The 15,599-nt window shown below is 48.3% G+C and overlaps 1 protein-coding gene across 1 annotated transcript in view; it reads left to right on the top strand.

Annotated features, from left to right (window-relative positions):
* stab2 (stabilin 2) overlaps positions 1–15,599 on the top strand; it is a 154,382-nt gene that overhangs the window by 82,823 nt on the left and 55,960 nt on the right. The window contains exons 40-48 of the mRNA XM_080191506.1: positions 1,561–1,606; positions 1,723–1,799; positions 3,201–3,326; positions 5,929–6,002; positions 6,708–6,779; positions 6,878–6,997; positions 7,108–7,155; positions 12,085–12,168; positions 12,291–12,437. Coding sequence (XP_080047632.1) covers positions 1,561–1,606; positions 1,723–1,799; positions 3,201–3,326; positions 5,929–6,002; positions 6,708–6,779; positions 6,878–6,997; positions 7,108–7,155; positions 12,085–12,168; positions 12,291–12,437 — 794 coding nt within the window. The remainder of the gene's footprint in view (positions 1–1,560; positions 1,607–1,722; positions 1,800–3,200; positions 3,327–5,928; positions 6,003–6,707; positions 6,780–6,877; positions 6,998–7,107; positions 7,156–12,084; positions 12,169–12,290; positions 12,438–15,599) is intronic.

The raw sequence follows: 15,599 nt of genomic DNA, 5'->3' as shown, positions 1-15,599 counted from the left end.
GCGAGTTCCAGGCTCCCACCACCCTCTGTGTAAAAAACTTGCCTCGTATATCTCCTTCAAACCTTGTCCCCTCGCACCTTAAACCTATCCCCCCCTTAGTAATTGACTCTTCCACCCTGAGAGAAAGTTTCGGACTATCCGATGGCGATTATTCTGTCTTTATTCTTTCAGGGATTGGGGGCATCGTTGAATTTGTTACCCATCCCTAATTGCCCTTGAACAGAAAGGCTCAGACTGCCATTGTGGAGGGCGGTTAAGGGTCAAGCACATTGCTGGGGCTCCGCAGTGCGCAAGAAAACCATTGGGCTCATTGAGTCCACGTTGGCTCTCTGAAAGAGCATTCTACCTCATCCCCTCCCCCTTCCCAATATCCTGATCGAACCGGTCTCCACCATCCTGTCAGGAAGTTCGCTCCAGACTTCAGCCACCCTTTGGGTGCAAGCTACTCTCCTCACGTCACTCTTGTTTCTTTTGCTGATCGTTCTGAATCTGTGTCCTCTCATTCCTTGAGGTGGGAACAATTTCTCACTATTTATTTTCAGGAACTTGAATACCTCGACCAGATCGCCCCTCAGCATTCTTTCCTCCGAGGAAAACAACCCCGAACTCTGCAAGGGGGAGGCGATGGCCGAGTGGTTTTATCGCTAGATTTATTAATCCAGAAACTCAGCTAATGTTCTGGGGACCTGGGTTCGAATCCCGCCACGGGGATAAATAAAAAATATCTGGAATTAGGAATCTACTGATGACCGTGAAACCATTGTTGGAAAAACCCATCTGGTTCACTTTGGGGAAGGAAATCTGCCGTCCTTACCCGGTCTGGCCTACATGTGACTCCAGACCCACAGCAACGTGGTTGACTCTCAGCTGCCCTCTGAAATGTCCTCGGTAGCCACTCAGTTCAAGGGCAACTAGGGATGGGCAATAAATACTGAGCAGCCAGCAAAACCACAAATGAATTTAAAAAGAACTACCCTCATGGCTACAGGTCCTTATCCTTGGCATCAGGCAGGCCCAGCTTTAATGTCTCACCTGAAAGATGGCACTTGTGACAACGCAGCTGTCCCTCAGCAGTGTATTGTAAAGTCAGCCTGACCCATGTGCCTACAATCCTACTTCCTGAATCCAGAATTAGTTGACTCAGAAGTAGAAATACGGATATCTGTGTCCCAGGGTATTCGGATTTTCCCGTTACTTACTTTTATAGAACATTACAGCACAGTGCAGGCCCTTCGGCCCTCAATATTGTGCCGAGCTTTGTCCAATCCCATAGGTCAAGCTATCCCATTCCCTCTCATCCTGGTGTGCTCCATGTGCCTATCCAATAACCGCTTGAAAGCTCCTAAACTGTCCGACCCCACAGGCAGTCTATTCCACACCCCAACCACTCTCTGAGTGAAGAACCTACCTCGGACATCCCTCCTATATCTCCCACCATGAACCTCACAGTTGTGCCTTATTATTAAACTTTTATTGAGTTTTCTAAAAGTTCTTTATGATGTGAATCTGAAAGTTCGAAGAAGTAACATCTGGAATGCCTCTATGATTTTTTATTTGCAGGGATCACGGATGACCTGTGCAATAAACGTTGCCACTCTAGTGCCAAGTACGTGCCCCTTTCATTGTTTCCCGCTGGTTACCGAGCACTTTTGCACTTATTAAACTTCATGGCTTGCTAGTTCATTTGCTGTTGACACTCTGACCTTTCGCCCTCCCGCACAGCTGCATCTCTGAAGCGTCCGGCAGTCCGTACTGTAAATGTGTGGCTGGCTTCAAAGGCAACGGCACCTTTTGTGAAGGTAAGGTTGAACTTCTGAGCTCCCACTTCCAGATCCTCTTTGGATTTCCACCCCCGCCCCCACACACAACCCGTTATGCTTTCCTGGGTTTCCTTTTCGTTTGAAGTGCTGCGTGAGGATGTGGAACTCACTGCCGTGGAAGGGGGTCGGAATGAGTAGAACGTGTGACGGGTTAGATACTCGAGGAAGGGAGGGAGGGAAACAGAATGAGATTAAGGGGGTTGCAAGGAGACTAATAAACATTGGCATGCACCAGTTTGGCCAAGTGACACTCTCCTCTGCTGTAAATTCCATGTAACTCTATCCATGGCATTAGTATTTATATCTCATCAAGTCTGTTAATTCACTCAAATGTTTAAAAAGGGAAGTAGGTTCTGACATCTAACCTGGGTAGCAATTAATCTCTGAATTTATTCATCAGTGTTATGGCCTTAAAGAGACCATTGCTTACATTAGTGCAGAGAAAAAAATGCCCATAGAGTCCCTACAGTGCAGAAGCAGGCCATTCGACCCATCGAGTTTGCACAGACCCTTCAAAAGAGCACTCTATCTAAGCCCATTCTCCCACCCTATCCCCGTAACCCTGTGCATTGATCATGGCCAGTTCACCTAGCGTGCATTGTGGAAGGAAACTGGAGTGCTCAGAGGAAACCCATGCAGACACGGGGAGAATGTGCAAACTCCACTTAGACAGCCACCTGAGGTCAGAATCACACTCGGGTACTTAGCGTTGTGAGACAGCAGGGCTCATCGCTGTGCCACCGTGCCACTCTAGTTTACTCTTGAGATGGAGATGCTGGCGTTGGACTGGGGTGGGCACAGTAAGAAGTCTCACAACATCAGGTTAAAGTCCAACCGGTTTATTTGTAACCCCCACCATACCGCCTGGGTTTGGAAAATCCTACTAACTGCCTTGGCTTGAGACAATTCACACCTCTTTAACCTGTTAAATTTCCTTCTCTCCACGCACACTGTACCTGTAAAGACTTGATTACCTGTAAAGACTCATATTCCAACTGTTCTCCACATTCTAATCTGTAATTATCTTACGATTGTGTCTTTGCCTATATATACGCCCTGTTTGTGAACCTGCCTCCACTCACCTGCTGAAGGAGCAGTGCTCCGAAATCTTATGATTCCGAATAAACCTGTTGGATTTTAACCTGGTGTTGTGAGACTTCTTACTGACCATTAGAACTATAGAAAAGTTACAGCTCAGAAGGAGACCATTTGGCCCATCTTGTACATGCCACTGTTGGAGTTTGGAATGTGTTTTTAGTTTTCTAATTGACACGACCCTCACTCTTCCAAATAGAAGTTAAGAGTTTTGAGGTGGTTTAACTAATGTCACTTTTAACTTGCAATAACGTTCCTGACCTTTGCCCACACTGTTTATCACAGCGGTCAATGCTTGCGAGGTGAATAATGGGGGCTGCTCACTAAACGCAGACTGTAAAATAACGCTCCCCGGGCAAAGAAACTGCAGCTGCCGGACAGGATACACTGGCGATGGACTGATATGCCTTGGTAACAATGATTTATATTCCCTTTTAAATATCTGCCCTTTGAATATGTTCCATAATTCGTACGTGGACAAGTGAGCTGATTTTAAGGGATCAGGTGAGATTGATTGCTCTTTGGCATCAAGGTAGCATTTAGAGGCATGGAAACAGGCCCTTCGGCCCAACTTGTCCATACTGCCCCATCAATCCCAATTGCCTGCATTTGACCCTCTATACCCATCTGACCCGTGTAACTGTCTAAATGCTTTTTAAAAGATAAAATTGTACCCGACTTTACCTCATTCCAGACACTCACCACCCTCTGTGTGAAAAAATTGCCCCTCTGGACCCTTTTGAATCTCTCCCCTCTCACCTTAAACCTACGCCCTCTAGTTTTGGACTCCCCTGCCTTTGGGAAAAGATGTTGACTATCTAGCTGATCTATGCCCCTCATTATTTTGTAGACCTCTATAAATCAGCCCTAAGTTTCCTACATTCCAGGGGGAAACAGTCCCAGTCCATCCGGTCTCTTATAACTCAAACCATCAAGTCCTGGTAGCATCCTAGTAAATCTTCTTTGCACTCTTTCTAGTTTAATAATATACTTTCCATAATGGGGTGACCAGAACTGTACACAGTATTCCAAGGTCTTACCAATGTCTTCTCCAACTTCAATAAGATATCCCAACTCCTGTATTCAAAGTTCTGATCAATGAAACCAACGAAATGAGACCAACTGAGGCACCAAGGGACCCTAGCAAATGGGAATCAGAGGGAAATCTCTTCCACTGATTGGAATCATATGTAACACAAAGGAAGATGCTTGTGGTGGTTGGAGGTCAATCATCTCAACTCCAGGACATCACAGCACAAGTTCCTCGGGCCCTGGGTCCATCTATCTTCAGCTGCTTCACCACCGACCCTCCCTCCTTCATAAAATCAGAAATGAGGATGTCTGTTGAAGATTGCACCATTTTAAAAAAGTAAAGTTTGTTTATTAGTCACAAGTGAGGCTTCCATTAACACTGCAATGAAGTTACTGTGAAATTCCCCTAGTCGCCATACTCCGGCACCTGTCAATGCACCCAACCAGCACGTCTTCCAGAATGTGGGAGGAAACGGAGCACCCAGAGTAAACCCACGCAGACACGGGGAGAATGTGCAAACTCCACACTGACAGTGACTCAAGCCGGGAATTGAACCCGGGTCCCTGGCGCTGTGCTAACCACTGTGCCCCCATGCCACCTCTTTTGTGGCTCATTTCAGCTACTGAGGTTGTCTGTACTCACACACAGCAAGACCTGGACAACATTCGGGTTTGGGCTGACATTTGCAGCAAGCAATGACCATTCCCAACAGGGAAGAATCTAACCATACCTCCTTGAAAATCTTCAGTGAATACTCATTCTACTCTCGGCGTCCAGGGTGTTACCGATGACCAGAAGGTGAACTAGATCAGCCATATAACTACAGTGATTAGGAGAGCAGTCAGAAGCTGGAAATTCTGTGAAATGTAGCTCACTCCTTGGCTTCCCAAAGCCTGTCCACCATCTACAAGACACAAGTCAGGAGTGTAATGGAAAATTCTCCACTTTTAAAGTTAGAATCATAGAACCCTACAGTGCAGAAAGAGGCCCTTCGGCCCATCAAGTCTGCACCGAACACAATCCCACCCAGGCCCTATCCCCATATCCCTACATATTATACCCACTAATCCCTCTAACCTACGCATCCCAGGACACTAAGGGGCAATTTCTTAGTATGGCCAATCAACCTAACCCACACATCTTTGGACTGTGGGAGGAAACCGGAGTACCTGGAGGAAACCCACGCAGACATGGGTGGAATGTGCAAACTGCACACAGACAGTGACCAGAGCCGGGAATTGAACCCTGGTCCCTGGTGCTGTGAGGCAGCAGCGCCAACTGCTGTGCTTGTCTGGATGGGTGTGGCTCCAATAATATTCAAGAGGGTTTGACAGCACCCCAGGACAAAGCAGCCCCACTTGATCAACAGTCTACCACCACATTAAACATTCACTCCCTCCACCACCAACACTCAGTAGCAGCAGTGTGTTCCATATAAAAGATGGACTACAACAACGCACTGAGGCTCCATCAACAGCACCTTCCGAGCCTGCAACCTCTTCCTTGAAGAGTAAGGCAAACTGAGGTAGGGGAACAGCACCGCCTGCAAATCCCCCTCTGTGTCACTCCCCACTCTAACTTGGAACTTACAGTGCCATCTCACCGTCTGTTCATGCACCGCAAGTGAGAACAGAGAACGTGGCACTCGACCAAATCCCGTTCCATTGCAGCGGAATTTTCCAATCCCGCTGGCGTGAACGGCTGGAAGATTCCACCCCAAATCGCTGTCTCTGGGTTAATTTTCTGGAACTCCTTCCTCAGCAGCTCTGCATGGTCCGTAACATCTCAAGGAGGAAACTTGCCCTCACCATCCCACGGGGAAGAGAAATGAATGCCTATCTCACCAGCGACGTCCCATCAAAGAATTTTAAAATATCACATTCTTTTTTGACTGCAGAGATAACGATAATGAAGTATAATCAATAACAAACTCGTATTACGAAAGGGTAGTCTATAAAAGGCTTCATTTTATTCTTTAAGAAATCAACCCCTGTCTGGAGAATAACGGAGGATGCCACACAAATGCGGAATGTACTCAAACTGGGCCAAACCAGGTCAGTAAAATTCCACGACTGGAACTCTAATTGGGCCCGGGTTGGCACGGTGGCGCAGTGGTTAGCATTGCAGCATCACAGCACCAGGGACCGGTGTTCAAGCCCTCTTCTCCACGCTATCCCCGTAACTACGCACATCTACCGTGGCTAATTCACTAGACTTCACATCTTGGAATACTAAGGGGCAATTTAGCATGGCCAACCCACCTTACCTGCACACCTTTGGAATGTGGGTGGAAACCGGAGCATCCGGAGGATGAGGTGCTCTTTCGGAGAGCCGGTGCAGAATCGATGGGCTGGATGGCCTCCTTCTGCGCTGCGGAGATTCTATGGTTATGTGGAATGTAGAATCAGAGAATGTATGGGCATGGAGACATGGCCCAATCTGGTCTGTGCCAAGCAAAATGCCCATCTAAGCTAGCCCCATTTACCTACATTTGGCCCTTAACCCTCTAAACCGTTCCTATCCACGTGTCTGTCAAATGCCTTTAAACTGTTGTCAGTGTCCCAGCCTCAGCTACTTCCTCCGGGAGCTCATTCAAACATATTTTCCTGGATTTGTTCAGGGATGTAATGAAGAGCAGTAGCCTGCGTGCCTGTGGATTGGGCCTGAGATTAAGAGTAAGCAGAATTGAATGGTGCATTTTCCTGTTCCTCTATCACCTTTCAGGCTAAGCTTTCTAAATTTTACATTGGTGGTTTTAGGCAGCGTGCAACTGTTTGGTTGGCTATCAAGGTGACGGAAGGAGCTGTGAACCAGTGAACCCCTGTGAAACGGTGAGTGCGACGCTGGTTCTTCAGTGCACCTTCACTCCGCGTAATGTGTCGATTACCCGCGACGCGACTGAGTTATTTCCTGTTGCTTTATTATACAGGGCAACGGGGGCTGCAGCGAATTTGCCAAGTGCAACCACACCGGGCCAAACGAGCGAGAGTGTAGCTGTCTGATGAGTTACGTTGGTGATGGGTTTACCTGTAAAGGTACCATATACATGGTGTGTTCATTTGATCAGGTGCTTCAGTTCAAGTCAGTTTCAGTTGTGATCAGTTCAATGCTCCAAACAGATTAGCCACTCAGAAATCTCCCTTCACCCTTTCTTCCCAGGAGCTGTCCAAGGATCCAGCTGCTCTCCGTTTCTTCTACTACCTTCAGGTAAGATTAAATCACCGACCTTCTCCTTCCATTCTTTAATGGCAATAGCTCCAGCCCAGCTACGTATAAGTTTTTTTACAACGTCTATTTATTAGTGTCACAAGTAGGTTTACATTAACGCTGCAATGAAGTTACTGTGAAGATCCCCTGGAGGCCACACTCCGGCGCCTGTTCGGGTACACTGAGGGAGAATTTAGCACGGCCAATCCACCTAACCCGCACATAGATCATAGAACCCTACAGTGCAGAAAGAGGCCCTTCGGCCCATCGAGTCTGCACCAAACACAATCCCACCCAAGCCCTACCCCCATATCCCTACATATTATACCCACTAATCCCCTCTAACCTACACATCCCTGGACACTAAGGGGCAATTTCTTAGCACGGCCAATCAACCTAACCCGCACATCTTTGGACATCTTTGGGCGGAAACTGGAGTACCCAGAGGAAGCCCACGCAGACACGAGGAGAATGTGCAAACTCCACACAGACAGTGACCCGAGCCGGGAATCGAACCCAGGACCCTGGCGCTGTGAAGCAGTAGTGCTAACCACTGTGCTACCGTGCCACATCTTTTGAATTTTGGAGGAAACCAGAGCATGCAGAGGAAACCCATGCCAACACGGGGAGGACATGCAGACTCTACACAGATAATGAGTCAAGCCGGGAATCAAACCTGGATCCCTGGCGCTGTGAGGCAGCAGAGCTTGTCACTGTGCCGCCATGCCACTTAGACTAGTGAAATACTAGCTGTCAGCAGAATCATTATTCAATCTGTTTTGGAAATGTTTGTCAGTGTTAGGGTGCAGCAAGGACAAAGCACCATCTGTGGACCAGGAACTAACCCATTGATCTAAGGGTAATATTGTCAGCCCTGTAACCTCAACAAGCAGGAACACTCAGAAGGTAAATGTTTGGAGATTAAGCTGCAACAGGTATAGCATTTACCCAAAGCTTTTGGACGTGGAATTCGGAGAACATGAAACCATTTGAGTTACCCATTCAGCCCATCGGGTCTGTACCCGCTCTCCAACGTAGCATCCCACCCGGGCACTTTCCTGTAACCCCACATATTTACCCTGCTAATCCCCCTAATCTACACACCTTTACGGCACTAAGGGGCAAGTTAGAATGGCCAATCCACCTAACCTGCACATCTTTAGACTGTGGGAGGAAACCTGGGCACCTGGAGGAATCTCACGGGGAGAATGTACAGGCTGCGCACAGACAGTGACCCGAGGCTGGAATTGAACTCAGGCCCCTGACGCTGTGAGGCAGCAGCGCTAACCACTGTACCACTCTTCCACCAATTTGCTGCATGCAAGTTGGTTACCGTAGTTCCCTGCATTATACCCGTGGCTATGCTTCCAAGTAAGAAGCCTCACAACATCAGGTTTTCCGAAAGCTTGTAGGATTACAATCAAATAAACTGGTTGGACTTAAACCTGGTGTTGTGAGACTTCTTACTGTGTTTACCCCAGTCCAATGCCAGCATCTCTACATCATGACTACCATCGACACCATACACTCCCAAGAACAGCGCTTCATTTCCTGGGAGGTGTTTTGAGATAGCCGGTGGTCTCAAAAGGCGCTATATAAATGAATTCATGGCTGACAATCAGGATTCACTCTTTGAGAAAGGTGCTCGAACACCGTGTTGGGGAAATGAAAGTCGGAATATTTCAGCGATGGTGCAGGAAATGCGGCAGGTCAGACCATAGTTCATTGACTTTTGGCAAGGCCGAAAGACCCTGATGGTGGGCAGGGCTGGAGAATCCTGGCTGAGGAAGGATGTCCTTGCGATAGAGGGAGCACAGCAAAGGTTTACCAGGCTGATCCCTGGGATGGCAGGTCTGTCATATGAGGAGAGACTAAGTCAGTTAGGATTATATTCACTGGAGTTCAGAAGAGTGAGGCAGATAGAAATATAGAGGATAGGAGCTGGAGGAGGCCATTTGGCCCTTCAAGCCTGCTCTGCCCTTCATCATGATCATGTTTGATCGTCCAACTCAATTGCCTAATCCTGCTTTCTCCCCATAACTTTTGATCCCATTTGTCCCAAGTGCTATATCCAGCCACCTCTTGAATACATTCAATGTTTTGGCCTCAACTACTCCCTGTAGACGATCTCATAGAAGCTTGTAAAATTCTAACAGGGTTAGACTGGGCAGATTCAGAAAGAAAGAATGTTCCCGATGGTGGGGGAGCCCAGAACTCGGGTTTGAGGATAAGGGGCAAACCGTTTAGAGCTGAGCTGAGGAGAAATTTCTTCACCCAGAGTGTGGCGAACGTGTGGAATTACACACAGAATGTAATAGAGGCTCAAACGTTGTGTGATTTCAGGAAAAAAAAGTGGTAGCTCTTGGGGCTAAAGGGATCAAGGGATATGGGAGGAAGGGGGAATCAGGATATTGAATTTGACGATTAGCCACTGTGAATGGGGGAGCAGGCCAGAAGGGCCAAATGGCCTACTCCTGATTCTAGTTTCTCTGTTTCAATGTGTGATCCTAAAGCCCCACGGTATATACCAATGCAGCCCCTATCAGACAGAAAAAAATCATCTTGGATAGTCCCATTGACCTGGCCACCTGTACACTCCACACCCAACAACCTTTTAGGTGTTACTTTTCTTCTCTTTATCTACCTAGAGTTGAAAAAGAAATGAACCCCCCAATTGGAGATTGATGTTTAGTTCGTCTGACACTCCCACACTGATGTGATTGGATTTACTATTTTCACATGCATTGGCACACAGTGAAAAGTATTGTTTATTGCGCGCTACACAGACAAAGCATACCGTTCATAGAGAAGGAAAGGAGACAGAATGTAGTGTTACAGCCGTAGCTAGGGTGTAGAGAAAGATCAACTTAATATAAAATGCTGGACAATCTCAGTAGGTCTAGCAAACTTGCTGAGATTTTCCAGCATTTTCTATTTTGCTTTCAGATTCCCGCATCCGCAGTGTTTTACTTTTATCAACTTAATATAAGTCCATTCAAAAGTCTGATAGCAGCAGGGAAGAAGCTGTTTTTGAGTCGGTTAGTACGTGGCCTCAGGCTTTTGTATCTTTCTCCCCACGGAAGAAAGTGCGTGGGATTCTTGAATATGCTGGCTGCTTTTCCGAGGCAGCAGGAAGTGTAGACAGATTTGAGTGACGGACTGGGGCTCGTTCACGACCCTTTGTAGTTTCTTGATATCTTGGGCAGAGCTGGAGCCATAGCAAGCTGTGATACTACCCTAAACATAAGAACATAAGAAATAGGAGCAGGAGTAGGCCATCCAGCCCTTCGAGCCTGCCCTGCCATTCAATAAGATCATGGCTGATCTGTTGTGGCTCAGTTCCACTTTCCCGCCCTCTCCCCATAACCCTTAATCCCCTCTCCTATCAAAAACCCATCAACCCGCGTCTTAAAAATATTTAGCGAGGCAGCCTCCACCACTTCAATGGGCAGAGAATTCCAGAGATTCACCACCCTTTGAGTGAAGAAGTTCCTCCTCAACTCCGTTCTAAACCGCCTCCCCTTTTATCTTGAGGCTGTGCCCCCTAGTCCTACTGTCTTTTTTGAGTGGGAAGAGTCTTTCCACCTCTATCCTATCCATCCCATTCATCATCTTATACGTCTCAATGAGATCTCCCCTCATTCTTCTAAACTCTAACGAGTACAAGCCCAGTTTATTCAGCCTCTCCTCATAGCTCAACCCCCTCAACTCCGGTATCAGCCTAGTAAACCTCCTCTGCACTCCCTCCGAGGCTAAAATATCCTTGCGCAGGTGCGGCGCCCAAAACTGCACACAGTACTCCAGCTGCGGCCTCACCAATGCCCTATACAGCTGCAGCAAGACCTCCCTACTTTTATATTCAATCCCCCTCGCTATGAAGGCCAGCATCCCATTCGCCTTCCTGACCACCTGCTGCACCTGCAAGCTGGGTTTTTGCGACTCATGCACAAGGACCCCGAGGTCCCTCTGCACCGTCGCCTGCTGCAGTTTTTCACCCCGTAAGTAATAGTCCTTCCTACCATGACACTGGAGTAACTCTCTCCAAACCCGGATGATTTATTTTATTGTGGACAGTGAGGATGGATGTTGCAGGTTTCAGGGGGACATGGATAAGCTGCAGAGCTGGGCTGAGAGGTGGCAAATGGAGTTTAATGCGGAAAAGTGTGAAATGATTCACTTTGGAAGGAGTAACAGGAATACAGAGTACTGGGCTAATGGTAAGATACTTGGCAGTGTGGATGAGTGGAGAGATCTCGGTGTCCATGTGCATAGATCCCTGAAAGTTGGCACCCAGGTTGATAGGGTTGTTAGGAAGGCGTACGGTGTGTTAGCTTTTATTGGTAGAGTTTCGGAGCCGTGAGATTATGTTACAGCTGTACAAAACTCTGGTGCAGCCGCACTTGGAGTATTGCGTACAGTTCTAGTCACCACATTATAGGAAGGATGTGGAAGCATTGGAAAGGGTGCAGAGGAGATTTACCAGGATGTTGCCTGGAATGGTGGGAAGGTCTTACAAGGAAAGGCTGAGAGACTTGAGGCTGTTTTCATTAGAGAGAAGAAGGTTAAGAGGTGACTTAATAAAGGCATATAAGATAATCAGAGGATTAGATAGGGCGGACAGTGAAATCCTTTTTCCTCAGAATGAGGGGGCTAGCACGAGGGGAATTAGCTTTAAATTGATAGGTATAGGACAGATATCAGAGGTAGGTTCTTTACTCAAAGAGTAATAAGGGCGGGGAATGCCCTGCCTGCAACAGTAGTGGACTCGCCAACATTAAGGGCATTTAAATGGTCATTGTATAAACACACGGGTGATATTGGAATAGCGTAGGCTAGATGGGCTTTAGATTGGTTCCAGAGGTCGGCACAACGTTAAGGGCTGAAGGGCCCGTACTGCGCTGTAATGTTCTGTTTTCTCTTTCTGTGCAGCTTAATCGTGTCACTGAGTTTGGTGGCTCCGGCCCTTTCACCATGTTCGTTCCGAGCAATGATGCTTTTAAGGACCTTTCTCAGGTGAGTCTGAGCGTGTCATCAAGGCTGTACCATTTACCAAAGTGGGGCGGGGGGGGGGGGATGTGGTTTTGTTTGAGTCACTTTGCGTGAGTCTTCACCTCCTGGTTCTCTTTAACGTTCAGATATCCAACTGGACGGAAAACGGACAGATGACCCAGGTTCTCCGTTATCACATCGTGGCGTGTAACCAAATACTGTTCAACCAACTCATCACCATGAAAAGTCTCACCACCGTTCAAGGAGAAACCATACGGTTTTCTTATGTACAGGTGAGAGTGTGAGCTGCCTGGGGGATAAACCGCTGGATCTGAAGCTCCGTGTCACGGGGTATAAATTGATCAGGGAAGAAAGCAACAAAATTGAAGAGTGCTAGAGTTGAATTTCCCCACCCACCGTGGGACGGAACATTGACCTCGAGCGGGATTTTCCGGTTTTGGGGCGAGCGCGGCGTGAAAATCCCGCCCTCAGTTGTTGTTCACTTGTTAGCATTCCTGCCAGAAAGTTGTGGGTTCAAGTCCTACTCCCGGACTTCAGCGCGTGAGATAGGCTGGCAGCGCAGTGCAGTACTACAGGGATGCTGGAGGGGGCATCCTTTGACTGAGATGCCTGGACTGAGGCCAGTACGTTCTCTCAGGTGGATCCTTGACGAGAGCCAAGGAGTTCCCACTGCTGTCCTGGCTAAACGTTCATCCCTCAGCCAATATCGTTCAAACAGATAATTTGGGCACTGATTTCCATTGCTGCTCCTGGGAGCTTGCTGTGCACAAATTGACAATTCTTTTTTATTTGTCCATGGGGTGTGGGCATCGCTGGCTGGGCCAACATTTATTGTCCATCGCCAAGGGCATTTAAGAGTCAACCACATTGCTGTGGCTCTGGGGTCAGATACAGGCCAGACCGGGTAAGGACGGCAGATTTCCTTCCCTGAAGGGACATTAGTGAACTAGTGCACTCCAGTGACTGCACCTCAAAGATTACAATTGATCGGAAAGCACTCTTCTATCAGGGGAAAAAGTGCTTTATTAAATTCATCAGAGAATCATAGAATCCGACAGTGTATAAGGAGTGACCCGAGCCGGGAATCGAACCCGGATCCCTGGTGCTCTGAGGCAGCAGTGCCAACCACTGTGCCACCGTGCCACCCCATTCTTTCTTTTGGCAGCATGGTGGCACAGTGGTTACCACCGCTTCCTCACAGCGCCAGGGGCCCGGGTTCGATTCCTGGCTCGGGTCACTGCCTGTGTGGAGTTTGCACGTTCTCCCCGTGTCTGCGTGGGTTTCCTCCAGGTGTTTCCTCCCACTATCCAAAGATGTGTGGGTTAGCTGGATTGGCCGTGGTAAATTGCCCTTTACCGTCCCAAGATGTGTCGGTTAGTTGGGTTGACCATGGTAAATGTGGGAAAAGGGCCTGGGCAGGATGCTCCTTCAGAGGGTTGGTGCAGGCTCGATGGGCTGAATGGCCTCCTCCTGCAATGTTGGGATTCTATTACATTTTCCTCCCTATTTCTGATTAATTGAGATTCGAAGGACACATTGACAGAGTCATTAGTGACGCACAGGGGATCTTGGGGGCTTTGTAACAGAGGTATTGAGTATATATAACTCCGGTTCACTGGTTAGGTAAATAACAACGGTACCATTTATTTACCCATGACTATAATACGGAGGGATTTGCAGCTTTGTGCTGGATTTCAGGATCAAATCAGCCAGGCAAGTCCCGGCTTGTTAAGGTGCACCCTCACGCTGGTCCCTGATTGGTTACAGGGATCATGTGATCACCCCCCCTTAAAGGGGGCAACCACCATAGTTAAAAAGTGGAGAATTGACGTCCATAAAGATTTGGATGGGCTCCAATTAGTATATTGGATGCAATTAAGTGTGGCACAGTGGTTAGCACTGATGCCTCACAGCGCCAAGGACCCAGGTTCGATTCCCGTCTTGGGTCACTGTCTGTGTGGAGTTGGCATGTTCTCCCCGTGTCTGCGTGGGCTTCCTCCGGATGCTCTGGTTTCCTCCCACAGTCCAAAGATATAGAATCCCTATAGTGCAGAAGGAGGTCATTAGGCACATTGAGTCTGCATCAACAACGATCCCACCCAGACCCTATCCTCATAACCCCATATATTTTCCCTGCTAATTCCCCTGTCACTGATGGACAGCTTATCATGGCCAATGCGCCTAACCAGCACTTTTGGACTGTGGGAAGAAACCGGAGCCCCCACAGGAAACCCATACAAACACAGGGAGAATGTGCAGACTCCACACAGGCAGTGACCCAAGCTGGGTATCGAACCCAGGTCCCGACAGATGTGTCAGTTAGGTTGATTGGCCACGTTAAGTTGTCCCTTTGTACCCCCAAGATGTGTAGGTTAAATGGATTGGCCATGTTAATTGCATGGAGTTACCGGGATAGGGAGGGGTGAGGGCCTGAGTAACATACCCTGTCAGAGAGTTAGTCCAGACTAAATGGATCGAATGGCCTCCTTCTGCACTGTAGGAATTGTATGAATTCTGGTCATCACTGGTACTGAGGAGATTTGGTTCAAGGGATGAGGTTTAGTTACAAGGTTAGGTCGAAGACGCTGGAGTTAATCTCCTTTGAGCAAAGAAGGCGGGAGGGTGGAAATGGGAGGAGGGAAGTTTTATACAGGAGGGGGGATTGACTCGGAATTCATGACCCGTGAGCTGGGGATGGACGCCAGAGGCTGTGTGACTGGGAGAGCGTGGGCAAATGGGCTGACTGGATTGTTCCATGGAGGAACAGCATGGATTAGATGGGCCGAATGGCCTCTTACCCTACCATTAATGATTCCGGTAGAAAAAGGCTGCGCCGTTCCTTGTGGCTATGTAAACATCCGGGACACGCAGCTTTGCTTTTGATGGTTGAGGCAAATGTGTTTTGGGCAAAGTCACGGCCACAGGGAGTCCCTCTCACATCTCCACAATCTGGGGATTCTTTAATTATTACCCATCAGCTCAACGCATCTGCAAACTCGGGGGGAAGGGTAACTCGGGGTAAAGAGTAACTCGGGGGAGAAAGGGTAACTCGGGGGGGGGAAGGGTAACTCGGGGGAAAGGGTAACTCGGGGGAAAGGGGTAACTCGGGGGAAAGGGTAACTCGGGGGAGAAAGGGTAACTCGGGGGAAAGGGTAACTCGGGGGAAAGGGTAACTCGGGGGAGAAAGGGTAACTCGGGGGAAAGGGTAACTCGGGGGAAAGGGGTAACTCGGGGGAAAGGGTAACTCGGGGGAAAGGGTAACTCGGGGGAAAGGGTAACTCGGGGGAAAGGGTAACTCGGGGGAAAGGGTAACTCGGGGGAGAAAGGGTAACTCGGGGGAAAGGGTAACTCGGGGGAAAGGGGTAACTCGGGGGAAAGGGTAACTCGGGGGAAAGGGTAACTCGGGGGAAAGGGGTAACTCGGGGGAAAGGGTA

This window comes from Carcharhinus amblyrhynchos, chromosome 6 (assembly GCF_965287045.1).
Source record: "Carcharhinus amblyrhynchos chromosome 6, sCarAmb.v2.hapA, whole genome shotgun sequence".
NCBI lineage: Eukaryota > Metazoa > Chordata > Chondrichthyes > Carcharhiniformes > Carcharhinidae > Carcharhinus > Carcharhinus amblyrhynchos.
This window is presented reverse-complemented; position numbering and strand designations above follow the sequence as displayed.